The sequence below is a fragment of the Typopeltis vanoorti genome, chromosome 5 (assembly GCF_054136105.1).
Source record: "Typopeltis vanoorti isolate ZY-2024b chromosome 5, IOZ_Tvanoo_1.0, whole genome shotgun sequence".
Taxonomy (NCBI): Eukaryota; Metazoa; Arthropoda; class Arachnida; order Uropygi; family Thelyphonidae; genus Typopeltis; species Typopeltis vanoorti.
Genome location: NC_143553.1, coordinates 138185297 through 138202839, shown reverse-complemented (window position 1 = coordinate 138202839; position 17543 = coordinate 138185297). Strand labels below are relative to the sequence as shown.

Sequence of the window (17543 nt, the reverse complement as noted above, 5' to 3'; positions counted from 1 at the left end):
CATTTTTCGAATGGATCCCGAGTTAGTCGATCTCTGACACGGGCAAGCGGGTTTTTTCTCCCCGAAACTCGGGTTTTTTGTCACATAAACTCAAGAAAATCGACTGTAGAACCCACATTATTTCAGACATTAAATATATTGTGTTAGGGTTAGGGACCACGAGATGAGGGCACTTGTTGAGCCGTCTCTCTCTTCACTGTGTGCCGCTTAATTAGTGATAGCCTTGGGCCAGCTATCTCGTATTGGCTACCAGTGGAGATTAACTGCCCACTCAGTCTCCAAAAGTTAGATAGGGCTAAATGGCCTCGCTTACTCCCTATATTGGAATAAAAAGGCGTTAGCTGATTTATTATTATTATTATTATTATTATTATTATTATTATTATTATTATTATTATTATTATTATTATTATTATTATTATGAGAACTTTTATAAACTCGTTGGAATCTGATCTACTCTCGCTTTCATTTTAAAAAAAATCAGAAATCGAATGTCAACATTTCATAAATACATATTAAATAGCTATAAATAATAACGAGGTGTGACAATCTAGTCTTTGATATCCCCTACCGGTATAATCAGTAAAATGATGAAATTTTCTAGTCGTGTTTACAAGCGTGGTTGTATCGATATTTGTACGTGTGGTTAATTAATGCGGTTTTGTGTGTGTGTTTTTATTTACGTGAAATGGATTTTACGTGTTCTTTAAATACTTTTTTTTTGATTGTGTATTAATTTAATAGTCACCATGAAAACTTCACTTTCGGATAATTGTAGGATACTTCTAAGATATGCACACGAACTTACTTTGTTTCGAATACCGGCAAGTATTACTGATTTACCGAAAAGTTATTTTCACTTTTAAACACTACACAATTGTCACGATTATAGAATAGCTTAGTCAGTCAGTACTGAATCCGCCGAATAGTTCAACGCGGAAGTAGTACCACTTACGTTATCACCCGTATAGCAAACGATTATTAACTTGTGCAGTGCTTTCTTTTTGATACAAGTTTACTTGGATAATTGTTTCACATACAATGGTTTGATCGTTGTCGTTCTTTTCACGGTTTGAATTACTCTGTTGTAGAAAATATAAAGAATGACCTAACTAATGTTAGAAAACATTTCTAAAAGCGAATGGTTTGCAAAAGAAAAAAAATATTATATAGAAACATTTGTAACAATGTGTAAAAAAACAGGAGGGCATATACAAAATCATTGCTTAAATGGAACCAACATTCTATTGGGTTGATTATCGCATCCAGTTTATCCTAGCACAAACATATTACTTACATAACCTTTTTAGCCTCTAAAAAGTTTGATGTGCTTTTCCGTTCTAAAAATTACTTCTCTTCCTCCCAACTGTTAACATTTTATAAGTTTCAGATCCATCCAACTTTGGAGTACTGCTCCCATATTGGAGTTGGAGCACCCAAGACCTCAATGAATTCTTGATGATATTCAGAAGAGGGCAGGCCACTTAATAGACAACCCTTCAATCACTTTATCATACGTGCTCTGTTTCAGTGCTGTGCCTGTTCTAGTACTTTCATGGGCATTTCTACCATGGTCAGAAGAAAGTGGAAGAATGGTAGCAGCCAATTCAGAGGCAGTGCCCATGAAAGTACCTATAGAACAGGCACAGCGCTGAAACAGAGCACCACTGCCCAGAACCCATGCACTGTCTGACTTTGAACCCACCGAACATTTCTCATCAGCTTCCTTCATTCCATTCAACTTTATTCTTTGGAACAATCTCCTCCATACTGTTTTTCCCCCATTGAGCACACCTCCCACTCTTTAAGAAACATATCAACAGGTTACATTTTACTCCTTAGTCACTTGCCCACACATGGCACTACAGTGTTATAGGTGTTGTGACCTTCCTTATGTGGGGTCAACATAATGAAAAGAGGGAGAGGATTGAGTAGTAGGTTTTTTTGTGTGGATTGCAGTTGGAATGCATTGCCTGGAAGGGTCTATCACATCTAAGTAATTTAGCTTCATAAAAATCTAATAAACATCATTATAGGGCAATGAATCCTATCCACGGTTTGTGATATCTTTCATTGCATGTATTCTCTAGCCACTTTGTCTCTGTTCTGGTAGAACACTGCCACCTCCATATTTAACTGGCCGATCCATATCCAAATGGGATTGGAACCCAAATCTTTCCATCCAGAGTGTTGTCATTACTGATTGAGATATTTGAACAAGAACCTATAGCACTAATGTGCTATAGGTTCTTGAGAAGCAAAAAAAGAGTTTTGGGAAGCAAAAAAACCCTGATCCCTTCATATGAAACCTGTTAACTCACTTTCATTGTAAAAAAAAAAAAACATAATAATGAGTGCTCTTTTTTATAAAAAAAAAAAAATCAAACCAGGTCTTTTCCAACAGAAAGATGCATATCCTGTTGTTCTTCTGATCACATTATGGAGGTACTATGTTTCTTTCATTGTAAACATTAAAGCATTTTCTTTAGCAGAATGGTTCTTAGACTGGTTTATCATCATCATCATCAAATTCCTGCCATGTACCCTCAAGGGGTGTACAGGATATGACAGTACTACATGAAAAATTTACATCATTACTAACTTCCTATCTACAATTTTCCTCCAAATCAGTCTGTTGCTTGTCAAGACTCCAACATTATCAGATCTTATATTTCTATCATCTAAGGCACTTTGTACCATATCAATCCACCTATATCTTGGTCTTCCTCTGGGTCGTTTTCCTGCCAATCTGGCAGAGAACACTTGTTTTGCTAATCTTTCCTCTCCCATTCTATTTAAGTGACCATACCACCTGAGATTAGCTCTGCTAACGCATTCCTGGATGCTGACAATGTCAAGTTCTTTCCTAATATCCTCATTTTTAATATGATATTGCCATTGATGCCATCTGTTCACACATCTAATCTTTCTCAGGACTCTCATATCTGCAGTCTCTAGTCTTTGATCAAGTGTTTTACTTCTGACCCAGCTCTCAGATCCATAAGTTAAAACTGGTTTGAACACTGTCTTGTATTCAGCTAATTTAGTGTTCCGACTAATTTCTCTCTTATTCCATATGTATTTATTCAATTGACTTCCCACCATACCAGCTTTGCTGATTCTGTTGTCTATTTCTATATTTAATTTACCATCTTCAGTAAAAATCGTAACCTAAGTAGCTGAAATGTTTTACTTGTTCCACAGTTTCTCCATTCACAACACAGTTGACATTTTCAATGATTCTGCCTATTTTCATTGTCTTTGTCTTTTTATTGCTGTCCTTCATACCATATCTATTACAACAGTTATTCAATTTAGTCAGAGAATCTTGAAGACTTGTAGCGGATTTATTTAGAAGTATAACATCATCCACATAAAGCAAAGAGCTGACATTAACATCTCCAATTCTGATATCAGGTTTAATATCACTTTCCTTCATAATGTGATCCATATAGATAATGAATAACAGAGGGGATAATGTACATCCTTCTCTCACACCAGATTTAACATTAATCCATCTTCCTGTACTTCCTTCAATTCTAACTGCTGACTTACAACTCAAATAAAGACTAAGTATTGCTTGATATAATGCCCCATTGACACCATATAACTGCAGCGTATTGAATAGCTTCTCTCTTGGCACCTTGTCATATGCCTTTTCCAAATCGACAAAACTTAAATACAGATCTTTATTATATTCCTATGCTTTCTCGACTATTTGTCGTAAAGCGAAGATCTGATCCTGACAGCCTCTATTTGGCCTGAATCCAGCTTGTTCTTCACCAAGCTTTTCTGCCACAATTCTTCTCAACCGTTTCTCAAGTATACTTGCATAGATCTTGCCAGGAACACTAAGAAGGGAAATACCTCTGTAATTCTCACATTCAGTTTTATTTTTCTTTTTATATATGGGTACTATGAGAGCTCTACTCCAATCATCGGGAATTCGTCCCTCTGTCCACACCTTCTGAACTATGCAGTGCAGCCACTGTAAGACTTTTATACCACCATACTTCAGCATTTCTGGTCGAATATCATCTACTCCTGCTGCCTTTCCACATTTCAAGCCTTTGATGGCTTTTTCTACTTCAAGTATGGATATGTATTCCTGACTGCATGCCTGGTCAGTGTTTTTTATTACTGTGCTGTCATCACTGCTTGTTTCATTTAGCAGTTTTTCAAAGTAATTACTCCATACTTCAAGGATTTCTTTTTCTCCTGTTTTCATGTCACCTTTATCATCTCTAACTCCTTTTACAGCACTCTTTCCTCCATTCCTAAGCTTCTTCAAGAACCTCCACAATATTTTGCCACCTTCTTGGTATTAATTTTCTATATTCTTGCCAAAGTCCTCCCATGACTTTTGTTTATCTAGTTTTACACACTGTTTAGCTTTCTTACATTTGTCTCTGTATTCTGTAAGAGTAAAAGCTGATTTATTTGCCAGGAACTTTTGATATGCTTTCTTCTTTTCCTTCACTGCCTCTTTAACTTCCTGTGTCCACCAGGGAGTTCTGATTTTTTTATCCTTGCACACAACCTCACCACATGCCTCGCTGGCAGAATCAATCAATGTTTTCTTCAGAGTTTGCCACTGAATCTCCAAGGTTTGATTCCTGTTCTCAAACTCTTTCATTTTCTTTTCAATAATCTTTTTATATTTTAGTCTACAGTTCACATCTGAGAGCTGCTCAACTTTTATTCGCTTTAAAACTTTCTTACATGTTATTCTTTTCAATATGAAATTCAATTTTATCCTGCTCGAGACTAAATAGTGATCACTTCCAATATCAAATCCTCTGTACACTCTGGTGTCCTGCACCAGGGAGAAAACATCACTATCAACAATAACATAGTCAATGAGACTTTTCTTATTCCTAGCCTCTTCTCTCCATGTGAATTTGTGCACATTTTTATGTTGGAACATGGTGTTAGTAATAACTAGTCCATGTCCTGAGCAGAAATCCAACAGATATTTGCCATTATTATTAGCTTTGCTCTTTTCTCCAAATTTTCCTAAAATATTTTTGTATGTCTCACAATCATTTCCTACTCTGCTATTTAGATCCCCAACAAGGACCAACTTTTCCTTTTTCATTGTGTCAGTTGCTTTTTCTAAAGCGTCAAAAAATTCCTCCACTTCTACCTTAGTAGAACCTTCTGTGGGACCATAGGCACAAATAAGTCTCATTGTCCAGTTCCCCATTCTCATATTTGCCCACATTACTCTACTTGAGACTGACTGCCATTCAAGAAGATTAGCCTCGTATTTTGTGTTGAATACTATGGCTACTCCTTCTTTTCCATGATTGTTATTGCCTGAATATAACATTTTGTATTTATTGCTCAGAAAGATCATTATTATTATTATTATTATTATTATTATTACCACGGGCTACTCCAGGAGTCCTTAGACTCATCGAGGGAGGCCCTAAACATCATGTTCACACAGCTGTTCAACATTCTCACAGTATCTATCATACCTTGCCTTGAACTCGCTCACTGTCATAGCACCCACAACAGACTCTGGCAGCTTATTCCACTCATTTACCACTCTAAAAGTAAAGTACCCAGCTCTAACACCCCTGCTAACCACGCTCTTGCCCAGCTTCCATGGGTGTCCCCTAGTTCTCCCACCACCAGTCCTGATCTCAAAAATATCATCTGAATTAATCCTATAGAATCCTTTTAGCAATTTGAATGTCTCAATCATATCTCCCCTTTTCTGCCTATCAACTAGTTTCTGCAACCCACAAATCTTCAACCTGTTCTCATATGGTTCATTCCATAGACCTGCTATCATCTTAGTCACTCGCCTCTGGATCCTCTCAACCTCCTCCCCATCAAGAAGTTCCTTCTTGATGGGGAGGACGAGGTGACCAAATCTGGGCACAGTAGTCGAGATGAGGTCTTATCAGGGCTCGGTACAGAGGTACAATAACTTGTTTTTCTCTGCTCGTCAAGGTATTTTTCAACAACCAAGTGAGTTGATGAGCTGATTTAGCTACTTTCGCAATGTGCCCCCTAAACTTCATCTCCCTATCCACCAACACTCCCAAGTCCCTGGCCTCATCAATCTCTTGGAGTACATATGAGTATACCACAGTTCCACCAATGTGGTATACTCACCAGTTTTTGTCTTTTTTGTTTCAGTCACCCCTATTATGTCGATCTGGTACTTATCTAATTCCTCAGCTAGCTCCATTTCTTTGCCATTCAGGCTTCTTACGTTGATTGTACCGATCTTTAACTCTGGTGATGTTGGGTTGGGGTTTGTTTTCAGATTTGTTTGTTAGACTGGTTTACTGATCTTATTAATTAATTTTCATCTGCAAATTAATCCTAATATTAGCTACAATTTTTTTTTTTTAAGTACAAAATTATTACTAGGATATTCTTCAAAAAATGTTCAGGTAGGAGAATTTGGTTGTGTCTGGCTATATAAAGGCTATGTGGAAGTCTCCTCTCAGTTATACAGTTATCTTTAATCATGTCGCTATCAATATGGATAAAATACATCACTCCTCACCACTTCGTACCCATCATATATTTCAGTGTAATATAAATGGTATTACAATTTTAATACCATTGATGCACTTTGCATCCATGGTAACCTTGATGTGTATATCTACACGTCATGACAGATTGGGTGGTTAAGCATCCCCCCATGCGTGTGTGTGTATATATATGTATACAAGGGTGGTCTGAAAAGTTCTCGGCCGAACAATGAAAAAACATATTTATAATTTCAAAATTATTTTTATTTTTCAACATAATCTCCCTTAAGACTAATACATTTATTCCAGTGATGCTCCAGCACCATTACCATACCAACACCATATTGTGCACATGTTCAATGATTTATAGTGTTACACTTTTTGGATGTCCTTCACATTGATCATCTTCAAAGCTGGTATGGCCACGTTTAAACTTGGCAGCCCATTTCTTAATTGTCGAAAACGAAGGAGAAGAGTGCCCATAATCTTTTATGAACTTCGAATGAATTTTATTTGGTGTTAAACCTTCTTTTACAAAGAATTTTATAACTGCATGATACTCAATTTTATCCATTTCAAAGGATACAGACAACACTTTTGCTTCAGATAGCTGTATGGAACAAACCACTTGATAGAATGACTTGCAGTTTCACATGGATGCCTATGACAGATGTACCAACTTAGAAAAAATAAATCGTGCCGATGGTGTTGCCATCTAAGTAGTCTATTGCAAAACTTCAATGTCAATACATCTGTGGGATTGGATGGTATACCAGCTCGTGTTGTACGTGAAGCGACTAAAGAATTGTCAGTACCCTTGATCATTTTGTTTAATTTGAGTCTTGGGTCTGGGTTAGTCCCGAGGGGATGGAAAAAGGGGAAAATAGTTCCACTGCATAAAGGAGGTTCCAAGACTGCTGTTGTAAATTACCGACTGATTAGCATATCAGGAATCGTTGTAAGGTCTTGAAGAAATTAGTCAAGAGAAGAATACAGGACTAGATAGATGAAAATGGGATACTGTATGGGGAACAACATGGTTTTGTGAAGGGTAGATCATGCCTCAGTAACTTGCTCATGTTTTATAACACAGTGACAGCTGAACTGGATAAGGGTAATGGGTTTACAGATTCTACTGGACCTTGCCAAAGCCTTTGACAGGATACCACATGTTACTCTAATCAGTAAACTGGAGCAGATGGGGATGGATATAGGGTTGGTGAGATGGATAGGAGGGTGGTTGATGGAGAGATACCAGAGAGTGGTTTATTCAGGAGTAGAGTCCAAAAGACGGCTTGTGACTAGTGGAGTGCCACAGGGCTCTGTTCTTGGACCACTACTTTTCAATTTGTTCATTAATGATATAGGAAAGGATCTGAGAGGAAGTGTTCACGTGTTTGCTGATGATGCAAAGTTGGGTAGAACAATTGTGAGTGCACAGGATGTCAAAATTTTACAGGATGATTTGGATAGTTTGGAGGACTGGGCTAGGAAAAATGGATGTCAATTTAATGTGCCAAAGTGTAAGGTTATGCATTTTGGAGTGAAAAGATTAGCAGCAGTATATCACATTGGTGGAACCGTACTCCAGGAGATTGATGAGGCCAGGGATTTGGAAGTGTTGGTGGATAGGGAGTTGAAGTTTAGGGGCACATTGCAAAAGTGGCCAAAACAGCTCATCAAATCACTTGGTTGCTGAAAAATACTTTAACAAGCAGAGACAAACAAGTTATTGTTCCTCTATATCGAGCCTTGATAAGAACCCATCTAGCCTACTGTACCCAGATATGGGCGCCAGGTTTTCTTCTTGATGGAGAGGAGGTGGAGAGGATCCAGAGACTAGTGACCAAGATGATAGCAGGTCTGTGGAATGAACCTTATGAGAACAGGTTGAAGATTTGTGAGTTGCAAAAATTGGTTGATAGGCAGAAAAGGGGTGATATGATTGAGACATTCAAATACTGAAGGATTTCTATAGGGTTAATCCAGAAGATATTTTTGAGAATAGGATTGGTGGTGGGAGGACTAGGGGCCATAAATGGAAGCTGGGCAAGAGTGTGGTTAGCAGGGGTGTTAGAACTAGGTTTTTTACTTGGAGAGTGATGAATGAGTGGAATAAGCTGCCAGAGTCTGTTGTGGGTGTTATGACCGTGAATGAGTTCAAGGCAAGGTGTATGATAGATACTGTGTGAATGTTGAATAGTTGCTCTTGACATGATGTTAGGGCCTCTCTCGATGAGTCTGTCGACTCCTTGGAGTTGCCTGAGATGATAATAATAATAATAATCTATGGTCGAGACTGAGAACCTTTCAGACCACCCTCGTATATATATATTGAGAGAGGACAAAATTAGAATTAGAATAACATTTACAGTACACAATAATACCTGAAATATGATAGCATACTCTAAATATGTTTTTTTTTAATTACAAAAATATTAATATAATTTATACATGAGTCTCCGTATCTCATTCAGTATAGACAAAGCCATTTGGTTTGAAAGACCTGGATTTGATTCCCTCAGTGATGTGAGGAACCTTTATCTGGTCTCTTTCAATGAAAGGTGAGCTAGCCAGTCTCATACAGTGTAGGGAGTTTTTTTCACCTGGAAACTCAGATTTTTCGTCCCCCAGAACAGGTAAACCAGCCCATGAACGCACGCATATGTAGATATGGGACACACCTGGAGGCATAGGACTATCCACGTTATCCTCGAGTTATGGTTGCGGAGTCCAGGAATACTTGGAAAGGTCGTGACCCTTGAGTACCTGTTAGGACCACTGATAGGATAGGATAATTTATACATGCTTTTATAATTGTATTTGATCATTTCATTTTCTAATTTTGCAAAGAAGAAAAATGTATGAAGATTTTAGGCTCTTGAAATAAGTTCTGAACAGCTTTTTGGAAAAACTATTTTTGAATCTAACAAACTGAACAAACTAACAACACTAATTGGACGCTAACATTCCCCGTGAGTTCTCTCATGGGGAACGTGAGAATGCAGATTGGAACAAAAAAGTTGGAACAAAGAATGCTTCTTTGACACATCTAATATTTGAAAAACACACGGATATATAGTGATGTAAAAACACCAAATAAAATTACTAACATCAAGATTATCGATTAGTGATAAAATTAAAATATCTAATATGCATTTGATTCAAATTGTCATTTTATTTTTTTGCTCGTGAAAATCAAAACCCACAGGCAGGCTGCACAAAATCGCACCACGGGCCACATGCGGCCTGCAGGCAGTGCTTTGGACAACCCTGGTGTAGATGATGACGGTATTTGCGGGTGGTGGAAATGGAGAGTTGTAGAGGAGGTGCCCTCCCTCAATGAGTCTTTGGACTCCTGGAGGTGTTACGTAATAATAAATAAATAATATAAATCAGCTAACGCCCTTTATTCCCTTATAGGGAGTAGGCGAGGCCTACGTAATATTATGTAATAATAATAATGTCTGGTTGTCAGTAATAATGAACTCTATTACTAATGTTGATGAAGGGTTCGTGGAACCTGGATGTCTGCCAGCACTATCCCATAAGTTAGGAGTGAAAGAGTTTTTGCTTCCTCTTTTTGGGAAAGGCATTAAAGAATTAATTTATTTGAGATGGTAGGAAATACATAGAAATATTTCAGGTGTTTTTAAAGCATTTTTTGCATTTAATAAAAATCACTGCCGGGGTTTTTTTTGTTGTTGTTGTTTAAAATCATTTAACGTAACTCTTTTAGGATATATTTTGCAGAGTAGCTGAGGTTTGGATTATTGTCTCAATTTTAGTTTAAATTGCATCATTTTTAGTGGCAAAATTAGACAAGTGATTTTAAAAAATACCAAGTAATAACTGTGCTCCAGTTTGGTGGAATGAAATGTAATCAGATTTGATATTTAGAATCTATCAACATTTATTAAGTCACTTTGGTTTTGGTTTCAGTTGGACCAGCTTTAGTAACAAAATTAGGCAGTATTTCAAATCTGTACACAGTAATTTCACTCTAGCTGGATTTTTTTTGTAATTTGATATTCAAAATATCCAATAAAATATGAATATTCAATTTTAATCCTATACCACCTTAGATTAGCTCTGTTCAGACATTATTGAATGACAACAATATCAAGTTCCTTCCTAATATCTTCATTTTTAATATGATTCTACCATTCATATCATCTTTTCGGGCTCCAATTTTTCTCAGAAGTCTCATATCTATGGGCTCTACTCTGATCAGCTGTTTTATTTCTAACTGAACCCTAAGGTTGATAAGTTAAAATTGGTTTGAACACTACCTTGTGTATTGCTAGTTCATTTAGTGTTTTGGCTGATTTTTCTCTTATTTTGGATAAATTTATTCAGCTTCCCTCCTCACCATATGCTGTGCTTATTCTGTTGTCTATTTCGATACTCGATTTGCACCTCATTAAAAATTGTATCTAAATAACTGAAATATTTTTACTTGTTTTATAGTTTCTCCATTGAGAATACAGCTGAAGTTTTCTATATTCATGCCTATTTTCATATTTTGATCTTTTTATTGCTGAGAATCTTGGAAACTGGCACTGGATTTGTTTAGGAGTACATCATCTGCATAAATAAACAGTCATACAGGATTTTAGTTGATGGAACTTTTAATTTTATGGAGGGTGGGGAAAGAACAAGAGAACATCCTTGGAAGTCAAGAATGAATGCTACTAAGAAGGGAGTGAAATCTAGATTTTTTTCTAGTAGAGTGGTGCATGATTGGAATGGACTGCCATTGGGTGTCATGTGTACAAGCCATGTGAATGAATTCAAGAATAAGTATGATAGCTGGTGCATGTAGCTCGATGAGTCTCTGACTTCCTGGAGATCTCTATTTTTGATAATAATGTCTGTGAAACAAAATTGAGTCACTTCTGTTACAAGTCTCCTAAGTGACCTGATCAGTTATTCATCCATATGGTAAATTATAATTATAGCTTCTCTTGACAAAATGGAAGATTATTTTTCCAGTCTCAACATCCAATGAAATTACCAAAAAGAAAAAGAAAAATAGTAAACAACATGAAATTTATTGTTTTCATTAAAAAAAAAATAATAAAAATAAAAAAAATTCTTACAAAATAATATTTCTTAACTCTGTTTATAATAAATAGGGTTGAAAATTAATAATCTGAGAATAAGCATCTGGTAATATAATTACCACCATAATGAATACATTATATTGTACTATACTAAATGAGCAGGTGTCTGTATATAGTGCTTTTGCTTTTTAGTGAAAAGTCACATTCAGATCTCATATCTTTATAATGGTGGAAAATATATCTTTTCTTTACCTTTTACTTTATCTGTTTATTCTACATTCTTACTTATTACTTTTTCTTGCCCCCTCCTTTTTCTGCTGTTAGGTAGACCTCGTGTAATAGGTCTATCTAACGTAGCAGTCCCTGAGCAATCTCACAATGTCAATTGAGAAATTTATTTATTCATAATGACTGTGCCACTTAATTGATCTTTTTATGTTTGAAAGTCAGGGTGAGAAGATGACAAAATCAATTTAACACTTCTATACAAATTCTTTATATGCAAGTTGTGGCTCGTTACTATATTCTATTCCCGCAGGCTCATTAATATTTTCGGGATAGTGCATTGGCTAAGGAATGAGAACCAGGTAGTTACAAAATAAAAACATATTTATTATCAAACTAAAAGATGTGACACAGAGCACATAAAAGTTAATTAAAGATTAACTTAATCAAAAGCACTTTAACACCCAAATTTACTTGCTATCTGAGCAACAGAAACTATAATGGTTTCACTAGCAGGAAAAACTCTGATTTGCCTTGATATAAAATTGTCTTCTATGACACAACTTGGCTTACAAGTATGCATAAGTATTCCAGGAGGGATTACATTCAACTTTCTTCCAATATATTCAAGACTTAAATGACACTAATTCAGACACCACCACAATCAACCTGTGAATTAGACATACTTACCTATATAATTTTCCATTATTTCACAATCACTTTTCCTGCTAGACAAGTAATCTCTCTCAATCCTTTACGATTTCGAGTTACATACACATAACGTACTACAACAAATTAATGGCTTACTTGCTAACAGTCTCGAGAGGAAAGTCCGACATGTATTCCATTATACACATTGGAACTGGAACGTCCTTTGTCCAGTCGATCCGCGAGAACTTTTCTTCGTCAGGCGCACTGGGGTTCTGCCGTAGCTACCAATAGCCTAGAGTGAGCTGGCAGTGGTGAACATTGGGCGATGAGGGCAGGAAAACGAACCTCCTGGATTTTGGGAAGGAACCCCGTAGAACAGTACAAGAAGAGCCAAGGACCAAAAAGCCTTGAACCACGTGCTGCATTGCCTTTTATTCCATTTTCAGTCCTTTGTTCGTACTTAGGAGTATTCCAGGATTAGCCAGAAGCAATGAAAGAACTGATGTCATCGCTGGCCGCTTGACCGTACGATTTCGGTGGTATTCGGCACTAATCTGGGCTTAATTCTTATTAAGCTCTTAACAACAAGTCTAAAGTGCAGGTGCATTCTAACAGCAAATTATTCTTTTATATTTTTATATCTTACTAAGTACATTTTTTCTTAAGAAATTCAGACAAAAACAATTGTAAAATCTTTAGCGAAAATTCCCTAAAAAAGTAATTTCGCGCGAGATTTTACAATGGCTTTTCACTACAGACTGGTTTATCCAGTCTTATATGGATGTGCCACAATTTTCCTACAAAAAACCTCTTCATCGCAACTAGCTAGAGAGTATGCAAGCATACTAGTTATTATTATTATTTTGTGACACCTCCAAAGACTCATCGAAGGAGGGCACCCACTCTACAACTCTCCATGTCCACTATGTAATCCACCAGCTACACCGAGCTGCCACTACCATCATCTACACCAACGCCATCTACTGCCCGCCACCAACACTAGTATCTTTTGTCTGTAAATTGCATGTATTCTCAAGGCTGATTTGTTGTATGCAGGATGAGAAAAAAACTGCTACCTTTGTATGAGATCAGCTAACTCAACTTCAATTGAAAAAAACCCATATTAGATTCCTCCTGTCACAACAAGAATCGAACTTAGACCTTTTCAATCGAAGGGTGCAACGCACCATCATTCTTCCAAATCTATGTTTATTGGTTATTTGTTATTAACTTTAGCCTGAAGTCAAACAAAACTAAATGAGACATGTAACATGGCAGTGTAAACTTGTCAGTGGATTTCTGAGTATTACATTTTGCAAAGATATTCAGTGAAGCATCAAGAAGAAACGAATTGGGAATATGTTCATGATTAATCTCAGTGTTTTTTAGAATTATGCATAAAATTTTAGATTGACACTGGATTCATATGGCTGAGGTCAACACACTATTTTTACTCTGTTTATAATAAATATGCATAATCAAATTCCTATATGTACCCTCTGGAGATGTTTGGGATATTATGAAAGTGCTTCATGGAAAAAGCTACATCTATGCTAACTTCCCATCAACAATTTTCCTATCTGAATTAATCTGTTATCTGTCAGGAGACTCCAATATTATCAGATTTCAATGAGTTCAAGGAGTGGTATGATAGACTTTGTGTTTCCTAGGAAGATGATGACCCCATGATGAGTCTCTTGACTCCATGGAGGCCTGAATAATAATAATTATAATTATATTTCTGTCCTTTAAAGTACTTCTTATTGTATAGTCTGTAGATTTTGGTCTTTCTGACATCTAAGCAAAAAAAAATGTTTTGCTAACCTTTCCTCTTGTTTTGTTTAAGTGACCAAACCACCTGAGATCAGCTTTGCTCTCACTTTGATAATGATAACAACATCAAGTTTTTTTCCCTAATATCCTCAGTTTTTCTAATATTTTTTCTAGTATCTTTCTGAGACCTATGTGGTCTCCACTTGAGAACAAGTGTTTTATTTCTAACCCAACTCTCAAATCAATAAGTTAAAATTGGTTTAAACACTTTCTTGTATACAACTAGTTTAGTGTTTTGAGTAATTTCTCTCTTATTCATTATAAATTTATTCAGCTGACTTCCTACCATACTGGCTTTGCTAATTCTGCTGTCTATTACTATATTTAATTTGCCATTATTATCAAAAAAAAAAATTGTGCTTAAATAGGTGAAATATTTTACTTGTTCTGTTGGTTCTTTTCAGAATGCAGTTGATATTTTCAGTTTTCCTGGCTATTTTCATTGTGTTTTTATTGCTGTCATACAAAATTTATTACAACAGTTATTCAATTTCATCTGGGAATCTTGCAGACTTGCACTAGATTTATTTAGAAGTATAGCATCATCTGCATAAGGTAAAGAGCCAAGATTAACATCTCCAATTTTGATATCAGATTTAATACCATTTTCTTTATAATGTGATGAATAAGTGGATATAATATATCTTTGTCTCATAGCTGATTTAACAGTCCAAATGAATCCATCTGTGTGTATCTCCTTGAATTCTAACTGGTTACTTACAGTTCAAATATAGACCATATTGCTCAATATAATATCCCATTTATGCCATATAAATGTATATTTTGAACAATTCTTCCTTATGATGTGTTGAAATTGTTGGGAACAACAATTTCAACACATCATAAGGAAGGATGTTCCAGAGGACAGAAGGGTAGATGGAATAAATGAGGAAGAGGAGAAGCAGGTTTGATGCATTTACAGTTGTATTGCAAATGGATTTTGGTTAAACAAAAGTTTAATCAAAAGTGTTTTAACAGGCCTAACAGTAAGTGGAGGAATGATAATATTTGCCAATCCACTAGAGTAGTGACCATGGAAGTTCCTGTAGAAAAGACAACAGAATTGAAACATTGTATCTAAGAGAGGTTGAAGTGAGACTGTGGGGTAGGGGTCATCTATAAGCTGAATTGCTCTCCTCTGAACAGCATCAACAATTTTTAAGGAGGTTTTAGGTGGACCACCCTAAATGTGTGCCCAGATTCTAAGGCAATGGGTGGATTTGGGATTTGTATAAGATTAATAGCTGGATGGATGTAAAATAGCTTCTTGGACAGGAAAGAATGTCTAGTTTTTTAAAAGCTGTTGATGTGATGTGTTTGTGCCAAGTGAGGTTGGAGGCAAATGTCATCTGGTGATGTGAGGTAAGAACCCTTTTGTGAGAGAAAAGGCATGACTGTGTTTTGGCGGCATTGGAGGTGAATAGGTTATCCTTGCCTCACTGAAAGATGGTACAATATCAGTGTTTAAAGCACTGGTTGAAGGTGATCTTGATGTGTCTGGGAACTACATACATGGTTTGTCAAAGGAGTAGGATGAGTGGAGAGTGCTATCAGCATCAAAGTTATGCTATGTATAGGATTTGTAGTGATTGAGAGTAGGTCATTTATGTATAACATTACAAAAGGTTAGATGAGAGAACGAAACACTCTGAGATATTCATTCAGTGATTGACCAAAGAGAAAGCTGGCTATCCAGTTAGAGAGAGTGGCAGGCAGACCGAAGGAAGGCAGTTTGCAAAGCAGGCCTTGATGCCAAATACGATTCAAAGTCATGAAAATGTCAAGGGCAACAGCACACGTTTCTCTGAACCTTCCATTGCACATGTCCAGTGGTGACTGATATAGGCCAAGATATCAGCCATGGATCTGGATTGGTGGAATCCATACTGGTTGTCATTGATTAACTGGTGAGCTTCTAGGTAGTGAAGAAGTTGATCATTGATAACTTTCTTCATTATTTTGGAGAGGATTGAAGTGATGACATTTGGTCAGTCAGTAGTTGGATGGCAGGCTTTTGTCTGCCTTTTTTGAAATGGGTTGGATATATGTTAGTTTCCATGAGATGACATAGGTGCCAGCTGAGTATAGAAAATTGAAGAGATGACAGAGGACAGGTATTAGCTCTGGAGCACAACGTTTGAGTACAGTGAGAGAGATGCCATTGGGACCAGATGACTGTGCAGTGTTCAGATTGACTATTTAGACTTACGTGCTGGTTTGAACTCATCAAGGGAAACAAGGGAAGGAGAAAAAATTAATTTAATCCAACCGCATTAAATATAGTGTAATTGTTGCAGTAATACTATGCTACTTACTTCCATTGTGACTTGTGGCAAATATAATGTAAGTTGAGTCCAGCACTTACTGAACTTAGCATTGTTCAGCCTAATATGAACAGCATATTAGATCTCACTGTAATGCTTACATGTTCAAAAGACAGACTACATGGTAGTGGTATGAGAAGTTATGAGAGAAAAGAAAGCTGGTAATCTGTTTTGGAATAAGTGAAGCCAAACAACAGTTTTGATTTTGTTCACTCTAAGTCTCTAGTAGTGACCAGGATGGTACAACAGTATGTTCTTCCAGACCAAAACTTGTATATTTTTTTCTAGCATCTTTAAATCAATGGCATATCCTGTGTGGTATTGTTATCAGTTTACAAGTCAGATTATTGCCAATCTTTAGAATGTGAAGAGCTTGTAATCATGATTAGCTATGGAAGCATTGTTTTTTAGGTAATCATTTATAAGCTTGTATTTGAAGGTATAATAGACACAAATTATGTATAATATGTAATGATGGAATATATGTACTAAATAATGAAATCTGTATTTAAAATTTTTATATCAAATTTATGTATAGATTTTTTTGTAATCTTTTATTTATTTATTTATTTTTTACTCACGTTAGGAGTTACAAGCCTTGTCATCCTTGTTTTCTATGAAATACAAGTTCCATGAAAATCCTTCAGATACAGTAAGTATTCACAAAAAAAGTATGCTAAAATATTTTGTTTGTATTGTATTGAAAAAAATAAGTTTTGCAGAAACATTAAAAATATTATGATTAAGTAAGAGCAAATGTAGTTCATTTGCATTGTTACTTTTATTGTTATTAACACAAAACAAAACTTATTCTCAGATTTTAATCTCCAATTATTTCAGTTTTGAGAATTTTTTTGAATTTAATAATGAAAAAAGTTTATTTTTATGACAATTATTCCACTGGTTGTTGCTTAACATTCATATAAAGCATTTATTATCAGTATACT

The 17543-nt window shown here is 36.0% G+C and overlaps 1 protein-coding gene across 2 annotated transcripts in view; it reads left to right on the top strand.

The window, feature by feature from the left end:
- Positions 1 to 609: 609 nt before the first annotated feature.
- Positions 610 to 17543, top strand: part of LOC150106864 (tRNA (guanine(10)-N(2))-methyltransferase TRMT11) — a 203618-nt gene continuing 186684 nt past the window's right edge. For both annotated transcript variants that reach the window (XM_090392774.1, XM_090392773.1), the window contains exons 1-2: positions 610 to 824; positions 17183 to 17248. In XM_090392774.1, the coding sequence (XP_090248900.1) occupies positions 750 to 824; positions 17183 to 17248 (141 nt within the window). In that variant the 5' untranslated portion in view covers positions 610 to 749. The remainder of the gene's footprint in view (positions 825 to 17182; positions 17249 to 17543) is intronic.